The 11,964-nt window shown below is 34.8% G+C and overlaps 1 protein-coding gene across 1 annotated transcript; it reads left to right on the forward strand.

The window, feature by feature from the left end:
- The first annotated feature begins 4,473 nt into the window (after positions 1–4,473).
- On the forward strand, positions 4,474–8,898 carry timm17a (translocase of inner mitochondrial membrane 17 homolog A (yeast)). Its single transcript, XM_015402395.1, has 6 exons — positions 4,474–4,619; positions 6,835–6,934; positions 7,184–7,247; positions 7,456–7,584; positions 7,683–7,793; positions 8,768–8,898. Exons 1-6 carry the CDS (start codon positions 4,492–4,494, stop codon positions 8,842–8,844), a joined length of 609 nt encoding a protein of 202 aa, XP_015257881.1. The 5' UTR covers positions 4,474–4,491; the 3' UTR covers positions 8,845–8,898.
- Positions 8,899–11,964: the final 3,066 nt, after the last annotated feature.

The following is an 11,964-nucleotide window of genomic DNA, read 5'->3' on the forward strand; positions in this document are numbered from 1 at the left end:
TTAATGAAGTGTGAAAAAATAGTTGATCAGCGTGCTGGATCTACAGCCATAATGTAGATTATAGAGCAGCTAACGGCTACAGTATGAGAAAAGAAACAGGCTTGTCTGACTGTTCAAGTGTGAAAGCTTTGCACCTGTACAGAGATTTAAATGTATAAATTACTCAGTGGTGGAAATATGAGTGCAAAAGTAAACAGACACTAAAATTAGTTATTGCTTATATTATGAACTGACCACTGAAAACAGAAGAACTAAATCCTTATATTCTCTTAAAACAAGTTTTCTTTAAATGAAATTGTTTGAAATTTGAAATAAAAAAAATACTCCTTAACAAAATGAAAATATAACAAAGAACAAAATTTAAAATGGTTCTTGTTACACTTTTTTTAAGCAGTCTGACAAAGATACAGGTTGTTAGTATTACTGTAAAATCTATGATAAAACAAAAATATAATATTTGATATACAAAGAACAATAATAATGTTATTTCCAAAGTAGTTCAGAGGTTTATCCTCTGCGTCTCTCAAGTTATGTAAACTCTTTGCTCTTTTTTTTTCCAATAACATAAAACAAGCTGGTTTTCAATTCAATTAAGTTCAGTTTATTTATATAGCGCCGATTCACAACACAAGTCATCTCAAGGCACTTTACAGTTCAACCAGATCATACAGTCAAATTGATTCAAAGTTTTCTATCTAAGGAAAACCGACTCATTGACTCAAATGCAATCCCTCACACCAAGCATGCTTGTAGCGACAGTGGAGAGGAAAAACTCCCTTTTAACAGTGGGAAACCTCCAGCAGAACCAGGCTCAGTGTGAGCGGCCATCTGCCGAGGCCGAATGGGGTTCAAGGAGACAGAAGCAGAGATACAAAAAGCAGCAGTCCAGGAAACAGACAGCCAGGCAGACGAGCTCAGAGCCAGCTCCCATGTCAGAGGATGAAGAGAGCACATCCAGCCAGTCACGGTCAGAGAAACAGGACTACACTGGAAAACAGGCCGATCTCCAGCATCTATAAACAAGGGCGTTGATGGAAGCAGCACAGCTGATATTTCTCTCCAGGATGGCGTCACAGCCAAACAGGAACAGATTAGGCAAAGCTACTATGAGAAAAAGCAGAGAGAGCATAATGTTAGAGATTGCACTAACAGATTCTGCAGAGTAGGAGAATAGAGACTTGCAGCGACTGCTTTTAGTTTTATTGTCAACTGTTTACATCTTTATTTTTTAGCGCAGGTACTGGACTTATGCAAAAAAGTTTTTGAGGAACTTATTTAGAAAACATTAAAGACTTTGGATAGCTATTCATCAAGAAATGTTTGAATTATTATTTGTAACCCTGAGTCTTTTTAAACAAAATGATGATATTATTAAATGGTAAATAGATTGTATCTGTATAGTGTTTTATCAAGTTCCAGGACTCCAAAGTGTTTCACACCGCATTCAGTGATTCCTCCATTCACACAGATATTCACAAGCTGACTGTGATAAGCTACATTGTAGCCACATCTGCTCTGGGTCAGACTGATTGAAACCAGGCTGCCATGCAAGTGGTGCCACCGAAACCTCTTACCACCAATACAACAAAAATATGAAGTAACAACGTTAGTTTAACTTTAAAAAAATTTGATCTTGGAATCCTGACAAAACTGATCTTCTTTTCTTTTCTTTTTTTTTTTTTTACATTATGTATAAAAAGACAAGCAAGTAGGGGTAATTAAAACATACCTAGAAGTATGGTGTTGCATTGCAGTTATGGGAAAAGCAAATATGCCATGTGACCAATAGGTGGCGCTAAGGATCCTCCAATGTTGGTTGGTTATGTTAAACGAAAAAACGCAGTTTTCCTTCATTATCTGAGCAAACAAAGAGAAGACACAAATTCTATATCTATAGTTTTTTATGATATGTACAGACTTGTTTGAAATATAGATATTTTTAACTCATAGATGTTTTTACAGTAACTGACTCTCAAGGTGGGTTTTTTGGTATACCTAAAATGTTACTAAGCCCACAGGGTATTAGGAGCAAATTCTGCCTGAAATTACATATGTGAATTAAAGCAAGTACACCTCCCAAACATGTATAATTGTTTGTTTTTGTGTGACAGAAAGACATTGAGGAATATTTTTCAGGTGGAACAACTATTTTAAATGTCACCACGTCTGATTTATAGGTGATTAAATAAAGAAAACATTCAAAATATTTAGCCTTGCCAAATTTTTTCCAAAATATCCACTGAAAAATCCCCAAAAAAACCCATATGAAACTATGGATAAACCCTCAGATTTTATAGATCCACATCTTGACTATAACTCAAGCAAATTTGGACTGAATAAGTTGAAGCATGTTTGTTCCACAAAGGTTTTAGTGGGCAGTGTGCTAGGCAGAAATGTGATTTGGCACAGTGGTGCAAAAGTGGCCAAATTGTGCCAAATGCATTTTTTCCACTCACAAAAGGGAACCTGGCCAGACAAATATGCTGATTTACATTATTGAAAACCTTCTGCATAAGGCAAAGCCTTTGCTCCTTAAATGTAACCATTGTTTAATTGAAATTTACCATTGAACACACCATGAAATCACCAAACTAAATAGAAAATAAGAACAACAGCGCAAGCTTATGTAACACATGCTGGTTACATCACCTTAAATGGTCGCCCAATTACCTCAAACCCCTCTTTGGAAAAGTCCGAGCTTCTAGTTTCCAATTATGCTGGCCATTGAGGATGGGGCTAAAAATGACTACCTGCTGTTGCATTAAATTACAGAGTCACACATGTCAAGTGGAATGTTAAATCTCATTGTATTTGCTTACACAGCCATAAAACAAAAAGTATTTGTGAAAAATAATTTGGAAACATGTTTTAGAAATTTTAAAGCCCAATTTGAAAGGTGTGTGGATGAAACACCACCTGACTGAGTTTTGATAATTTCTGTAAACAGATAAACATGAGCAGGTGTCAGATGGGCCCTGTACCGGGCCTGTCGCACCCGAGAGGTTAAATACATTTACCTGGAAAAGTGGTCTCATAGTCTTAAGAGATAGAAACTCTATTTTAGAAAAGGAATAGAAAAAGCGAACAGATGAAATAAAGTCAGTCATATGTCAAAATATTGAAGAATGAGAAGTAAAGCTAAAAATGAGAATATTCTGACAAGTGCAATATTTATGAGTCTGATATTTTTATAGTTTGTAATATATAATGGAAAGGGGGATATTTTAAACAGAACTTTAAGACCTGTGAAAAGCTCCACTGATTATTTTATGGATTTTGGTTGACAATCCTCTCAAGCTTACCATCATCCCTGTTGTCTGGTGTACCTTTTTCTAACACTTGTTCCTTCCACTAAACTTTCTATGAATGTACTTGGAAACAGCAGTCTGTAGCGACAGACAACCACTTTCTTTAGCAGCGACCTTTTTGACTTAACCTTCTTGTGGGAGATGTCAGTGACCATCTTCTGGACATCTCTCAATTCAGTTTTCCTGAATGATTGTGTAGCTGATTAATCCAGGCGGATATACTACTACCAGAAGCTCAGGAAGGTGTCTCTCTGTATAATTTAATTTCTACCTACATTTATTTGTTTATTGTATTTTTGGTGGGCAATTAATTCTATGCTTATTTATTTTTGGAGCATTTATTTATTTCTGTATTTATTTTTAATTATGGTAGGATTGGTCCTCCATAAATAACACTGCATATTCTTTTCAAACTAAACTTTGCTTTAAACTGTAGTGTGCTTGGAAAAATATAAATTGTACTGTTAAAAATCTAAAAAAAAAAAAACTTGACAGGTTAAAAGCTTAAGATAAATCAATGTCACAAATGAATAACCTATTTTAGAGTCACAGTATGTGTATACAAGATAATACTATTAATATATTGTGACTTTTCTAGAGAATCATTATACATAGTTATTTTATACAGGGTTTCCACAGTCTTACATAATTTCAGAATTCCCTGACAAAATAAATGCAGCAACAAGACAATAATAATAACATAACAGGTCACCAATTTAACATGTTTAGCTTTATAACATTTAAATGCACCTCTCCATTGTCTGAGAGAAAAAAATTGTATGAAAATGTTTCAATGTATGACCACTGTACAGAAGTGCTTTCTAGCTTGTTTGTCGTTTTGGTAACTACATCCAAATTACCGCAAGGTGGACAAAAATCACGCCATCTGGCGGAAAATCTCGCGTTTTTTTCTAATCACGCGTCTTTTTCAAATCACGCGAGAATGTGTACAAAACAACAAAAATGGCGCCGGCTGGGTCGTTTTCAGCTTTTGAGTGATAAATAATTTTTTTTGCGATCACTGCACTTGCCCGGTGGGCAAATGCAATGAAATTTGTACTCTCCCGACAATAAAAAGTACTTGCCCCGGGCGATCGGGCAATGGTTAACATCGAGCCCTGCAGCAGTATATGTGTAAATGTTAAATGTGTGAGATGTGTTAGTACAGCCTTTTGCCCAAAAGATGGCAGTATTCAGTTTCTATTCTGGTTTACGATTATCCAATCGTCATAGAAAAAGAAGCCGAAGGAGAACTTACGTCAGTGGGGAAGATAGACGGAACAAAATGGAGGAGTATGCTAGAGAACCCTGGTAAGTTTTGTTACAACATAAAATGCTATTTTAGTAGTTTGTGTTAAAAAGGCGTTGACGGTGGTTTCAATTTGAATTACCATGTCATTCGGATTTCATCATTTTTAGTGTTGCAGCTTGTAAGACATTTAAAACATCTAAGCTGCCTCGGTTAGCTGGCTAACATTAGCTATAATGCTAAAACCCCATTGGAAATGAATAGGTTGTGCTAACATCAGGTTTCACGGCTAAATCACGTTGTTAGTGACCTTGTCGGCTTTTTCTTCCACATGTCACCTCAATACATTCAGCGGTTGAAGAATATCAGATTATGAATAAGAAATCACATACTATTCCCCCTTTATTACCGTCCCCAAAATAAAACTTGTCGTTTTTGTGGTGAATTTAGACCTTTCAGCTGTTGTTTATGTAGCAGTTTTATAAGTTAGCCACTTATGTGCTAACCTCATAGGAATTACACAACATCAGTTTACCTTTATCTTTTTCCTTAATAAAATTGACCTCTATCCTCATGTTAAGGTTGATATAAATCCAGTTCTATCCTTAGGCAGCGCTGTCTTAAATCATACAATTGTAAAATAATTAAATTTTCATAGTCTATGAAAATATTTCTGATAATTACATTTATATATGAAGTTTTTTTTAATGAAAAATAAAAAGCCTGATGATTTAGTAACTTAACTACTGAACATTTTTAATTTATAGCTACAAAATTATATAAAAGGTCTATATAATATTGAATATTTAATTTAGAATGACACCAGGTCACCTTGGAGGAACATACATGACACTGGCATATCTTATCAGTTCTATATGCTACTTAATGATAATTGATAATTATTCAAACTTTTATTTGTGTAGGAACTTTTTGTCCATCAAGTGATAAAGACAAGACTTGAAAAGTATTAAAACAGTTTTTAATACAAAGTACTTATTCTTAAAACAACATCACTTAGAGAGCTCTAATCACCTATGCTCCAGATTATGTCAGTTTTTGACCAAACATAATGCTGCTTATCCCTACAGTCCCAGAAACTATTATTCCTTATGAAAAGTTAGGTAGAAGCAAAACCTTCCAGCTGTCTTTTTTCTGTCTTGGAAATTTTAAATAAAACAGTTTGAATATTTTGTTTAATTTCTCTTTAGTCTTGTAGGAGAGCGCGTTTTTTTTTTTTCTTTTTATGTGTTCTGCACCTTCTGACTTGTTTACTTTGGAAGGTTTTCTTAAATGAGCTTGCTTAGTTAAAAGAACATTATGCTTAAACGAAATGCACATGATCATAAAAAAATGTCATGCTTGTAATTTGTGTCGTATTCTCAATTCTAGAAGGGAAGTTTAACAGTTATTTGAAGATTGTTTTTATAATACACTTTCAGAAACCAAAGTACTGACACAGGACCCAATGGATGCATCTTCACTTATTTGATCTGTCCACTCTATGTGAACTTAAATTAAAATCCGACCTGTGTCTAAAAAAGACAAAGCTATTAGAAATCCAGACGATTCCTGGGGCATTTTGCTGAAGATCATTTCTGCGAGTAGAAAAAGATCTGTGTCCTTGGAAACAATCATTGTGCATTTTCTCCATGTGGCTATCAAAGGCACACAATAAATTGCTAGCATGAATCAATATTGTTGTGTCTGTATTTTACCATTATAGTTCTAAAACTAGGCAGTGTTGAAATTTAGACCTGACAGTGGCAAAAACACAAAAGACACCAGACTTACTCATCAGATGAGATAATTTGGATGAAAAGCTAAATTAAAAAAAGTTAAGGTGTAAAGCAGAGGAGGAAAAACTTGTCAGAAAGTGAAAAAATACTGTCCACATATTCAGTTGATAATGCAAAGTTCAGGTTATGTGGAAGACGGCAGACTATTCACAGAAAACAGTGCAAAATGCACGACTTTACAAACTTTTTAGAGACTCTTTAAAGTGTGGAAATGCAATACATAAGCATCTAAAAGATACGGTAAATGATTCCTGATCAGATCAAGAACCTGTGAAACCAGTTTCATGTTTGTAAACTTCTGCTGATTTTATTTTATTTTTTTGGTTGCAGCAGAGATTATGACATTAAGGAATGACTGAAGCAATATGTTTGCATTTATAAGTGGTCCTCAGAGAGCACCTCACTGATCATTTAAGATTTATTTAAGAGAATTTCAGTCTCAATGACAGTTAATGACAGCTAATTGTTTTCCTACTTTCAGTCCCTGGAGGATTGTGGATGATTGTGGTGGAGCTTTCACCATGGGAGCCATTGGAGGAGGGATATTTCAAGCAGTAAAAGGTTTCAGAAATGCACCATCGGTAAGTTAACTGGTCCTTGAACACGTTTGCATGTCTGCATTGCCAGAGCTGCCATCAACAATACTGTCCTTGTGGCTCTAACACTTATCCAAGGATACTAAGATATATAAATGAGACCTCAGTCTGTGTGTGTGTTTGCTTTTGTCTTTTTTTCTACTTTTAAAGTTCTGTTTTTTTTTTTTTCTGTTTTGACTACACTGGTCTGAGAAGCAGTTTCCGCTAATCAATGTTTTTTGCTTCGGTTTGCAGGGAATGAGCCACAGAATGAAGGGTAGTTTAACTGCTATTAAGACCAGAGCTCCACAACTAGGAGGTACGAACAAACGCCAAAAAGCTAATGGCTATTTCATTAACACCTGATCAGGTTCTATTATGATCATGACATATTTAGATTTTCTGCACTATGGAGACTTAATTTTCCGGTTGAAACACATCTTAGGTTTATGTTTCCTATATAAGGACTCATGATAGCCTAGATATTTTCTGCTATCCATTTATGTGTCTATGTATGTGTGTTTCAGGTAGTTTTGCAGTGTGGGGAGGCCTCTTTTCTATGATCGACTGTGGTTTAGTAAAAGTGAGAGGTAAAGAGGATCCCTGGAATTCAATTACAAGTGGGGCCATGACGGGAGCCATCCTCGCAGCGAGAAGTGAGTACATTAGGACTGAAGCTCAAAGTTGATTAATAACTTTTCCTGCTGTTGTAACTACAGGCTCCCTGTATTAATGGTGTTTGATGTGTTCATAGATGGACCAGTAGCCATGGTGGGCTCCGCTGCTATGGGAGGTATTCTGCTGGCCTTGATAGAGGGCGCTGGAATCTTGCTCACAAGATTTGCTTCAACACAGTTTCCAACTGGTGAGTACAACATTTCATTAGACTGTTCTACATGGATAGCTTAACATTGAAGCTTAAAGTTTAGGATTACTTTTAGGTATGAAAACATATAAATGTTTCCTTCTTTATTCCAGCTTAAACATTGGGCCCTCTATATGATTATTTTAATATAAAGTTTAGCATCACCTTAGATTGGTTTATCTCTACATGAAGGATGACGTCTGCTTTGGCAAACGGAACAATGTTGGCTGTAAACCAGCTTTGCTTCTGGTTGCTCGTCACCTGACGTGTATGTTTACTTTACAGTAAGAGAGTTCGTAACCTTTTTTTCCTGCTAATAATGCTTCAGACTAAAACAATCTCCCATCTCCAGGCAACCAGAGAGTTAGAAAGGCTTTCAAAAACTGTGGATGTTAAATAACCCAAACAGGTTAAATTGTTCAATTATTAATGAGAGGTTATGACCGTATTAGAACATAGAGGGTCCAATAATACCATCAGAAAAGGTCAGTTTTGCTCTTTTTTTATGAAGTGTTGAGATTAAATAAAAAAAACTTGACCTTTATATAATTAGATCTCCCAAACCCAATACAGCTCATAAAATACATTTATCTGCAATTGTTCTGTAATTCTGCTTGTGTTTTTTTTTAAGTGCAATAAATATAACATATTTCTAAATGCAATGAGTAACTATTTATAGTATCTCAGGACTTAAACTTTCATTTTTATATTTAGATATATAATATGAATAACAGAAAAGCTGCTTTGATTATAATTATGAAAAAGGTGATACCTACATTTATTCCATTCAGGCTAAAAATTTGAATTTATCTTGTTTTCCTCTAGAATTTTACTGAATGTCAGAAACGTTTGTTTTGATTAAATATGTTAGACATACAGAATTTTCCTCTTAGATTTGATTTATGTTGTGTCCGACCTCTGGTTGGCTATCATGTTATTCTTCTAATACATATATATATTTTTTTCTTCTGTAGGGCCCCAGTTTGCAGAGGAACCTGCCCCCGCTCCCATTCCCACCTCCCCCTTTGGAGACTACAGACAATATCAGTGAGAGGGCCACACTCCCCTCTTCACACACTAGATGTTTTTAAATTCCTTGCTGAAGTTAAAAAGAAAAGATGAGAGTGCAGAATGCAATCCTGTCTTTCTGTTTAAAATCTAGACCCATTGTTAAGAACTGTTAGAGGAAATGAATGACAGAACTCATCTTCATTTTTCTTCTTTCACGAGACATGCACAGATCTGCCTTTTGCCTTTCTCCGCCTTTTCACGTGCATCTGTGTCGCTCCGGACAGCACTGGGGTAGAAGTTGTTTGTTTGGACCAGATGCACCTTCTGATTTGTTGACATGCACATATCCTAGGAATTGAGCTCTGACAGTGTTTAATCCGAGAAAAACATGGAACATAATGAAGATTATTTGTAAATATAGTAAGGACTTGTTTTATGTTTTCACCTGTCAGTCTTTTTTGCCTTCCATGTCGAATGCTTGAGTTGGCCGACGACTCTCGGCTGGCCTTCACATTTTACTCTGAGTTATGGAGGGAAACTATTTACAGAAACAGATCCATTCCTTAAATATTAATTTGTTTAAAGGTAATTTATTTATTCTTGAGTATAAAGAGGTATCAAATTGTTCTGTTGTATTAGAGCGATTTTTAGATTCAAAACAGTCAGAGAAATACTGCTAAGGATAAGAATGGCACCGGCAGTTCATTTCAGCAGAGCATCTCAAGCAAGGGATCGATGGATAATGTTTTAAATCTGTATAACAGATTGTACTGTGGTATAATAAAGATTTAAATTGTTAAATGTTGGCTGAAGTATGATTAAGTTTATCTTGTTGATTCATTAGGGCTGCTGCTTTAACATAATTGAATTTACCCACTAGAGGGAACTCTTTGTGAAAACATCCATACTAATGTCTTTTCTCCAAAATAGGACAGTTTCAGTGTTCAAGCTGAACAAGTGACACATGAGGGAGCACTTAGTCTGCATTTTCAAAAGGTTGTGTCATATGCCTGTCTCTTTAAAGTCTGGCATTTACCATATGTGGAACATGCTGGACAAAAAAAAGGCTTTTATAGGATGTGATGCAACAGAGGAAACAGAGATGGTCTAAAACTGTTGCTCTACTGATTCCTGAATAATATCTTCAGGGTTTTTGTAAAGTCACCTATTGCATGGTTTAAACACTAAGTGAATATGTCCAAAAATATTTAGCATGTCTTTATAAAGATTTAATGATCGGGGGGTGTTATGTGAGAAGATAAAAGGCTCATGCCTTATTAAAAAGAACATGGGTCTCCTTTTTTCAGTTGTTTTATTCACTGGCATGAGAAAAAAAGGACATTTTAAGCAAGAAGATATTGTGAGTTAGTGATATAAATCAATATAAAATTTGCACAACAATTAACACTGCCAGGATTACACTAAAAGTACCTTGCAAATATATCATTTTTTAAAATTACAACCTTTTGGTAACCCAAATGTGAGGATATTGTTAATAGGATAGACCGACAGACTGTTATAAAGCCTAATGATAAAACTTAAGTTTTTCATTAATGTATTTAATCCCCAGGTGTTGTAAGTAGGATCAATAAGTTACTTGTATTGCAGGGAAATGTCTGCCACACTTCTTAAACTTTTTATTAAAACTGTAAATATTCATCATTTTCCTTTTATTTTAAATAACTTTTAATTTGAATGTTTGCCTTTCAGGAAAAAAAAGCCAATTGACAGATTTGAGTTACATAGTTTTAATTCAACCTTTATTTAACCAGAAAATGTCCCAATGAGATTAAAAATCTCTTTTAAAAGAGCCTCCTGGCCAAGACAGGCAGCAGCTTTGTTACATATCAGTTTAATGAGCTTTCAACATACAAATATTTCCAAATTTAAAATGACAGTACAAAACATTTTCCAAAAACCAACTTAACACACTACCTTCAAACATTCACACTATAAGACCCTCAAGAGAAGCAGTTGAATACAAATGGTTCTGCATCCCTGTTAAGTAAGGAAGAATTTAATGAGACCCACTCACTTATTTTTAAACCTTTCTGTAAAGATTTACATGCACTGGGGGGGCAGCTAAGTGAAAAGCCTTTCCCCAGTTCTATCCTAGCTTATGGAACAACGCAGTGACAAAGGATAAGTACTGCAACACTGTGTGCTTATAGAAAAGTTAAGTCTTATTCACCTTTAGAGAAGTCTTCAAATAGGTTCCACTTGCTTTAACCTTTAGCTCCTTGTGTGTGGATTTTTTTTTTACAAAGAAACTGGAAGTCGAATGAGTTTTTTTTTTAATCTTTAAATGCTTTTTAGTTGAAAGTGAACGAATATGAAGCAGCCTCAATGATCTGTAATTGATATTAGTTGATATGTTTTCATTTTTATGTATCTCTGTTTCTTATGTAACTTTGCTGCCTCTTGGCCAGGCTCCCTTGAAAAAGAGGCTTTTAATCTCAATGGGATTTTTTCCCCTGGTTAAATAAAGGTTAACTAAAAAACAACAACCTTTGGTTAACAAAATTTGAGTCCAGAATGGTTCTGGAAGATGTTATTGATACAGACTACAGCTAAAAATGTCAATATATTCTTAATAAAAGGAGTAAAGTTCTACCATTATATGATATATAATCAATTACAACTTAATTGAAAACATTATTGGGCCACTTATAATACTGACAGCTATCCACTAAAGTTGAAATAGCATTCTTAAATGCATGAATTTTATGTTGCAGGTAAGCCTGGAAACACATTGCAAACATGCATGATTTAAAATAATCCTTATACAGGTTAAAACTGTTAAAAGTGGTGCTCAGAATTATGACTTTTGTCTCCGAATTCTGACTTTAATCTCTGAACTCTGACTTTTTTGTCAGAATTCTGACTTTAATCTCAGAATTTTCTTTCTCAGAATTCTGACTTTGATCTCTTAATCTCAGAATTTTTTTCTCAGAATTCTGACTTTGATCTCTGAATTCTGACTTTTTCCTCAGAATTCTGACTTTTTTTTCTCTGAATTCTGACTTTAATCTTAGAATTATGACTTTTTTTCCCCTCAGAATTCTGATTTTAATCTCAGAATGTAGATTTTTTTCCCAAGAGTTCTGACTTTGATCTCAGAATTCTGACTTTAATGACATTAATCTCAGAATTCTGACTT

The sequence above is a fragment of the Cyprinodon variegatus genome, unplaced genomic scaffold, assembly GCF_000732505.1.
Source record: "Cyprinodon variegatus isolate N-32 unplaced genomic scaffold, C_variegatus-1.0 Scaffold34, whole genome shotgun sequence".
In the NCBI taxonomy this organism is placed as follows: Eukaryota; Metazoa; Chordata; class Actinopteri; order Cyprinodontiformes; family Cyprinodontidae; genus Cyprinodon; species Cyprinodon variegatus.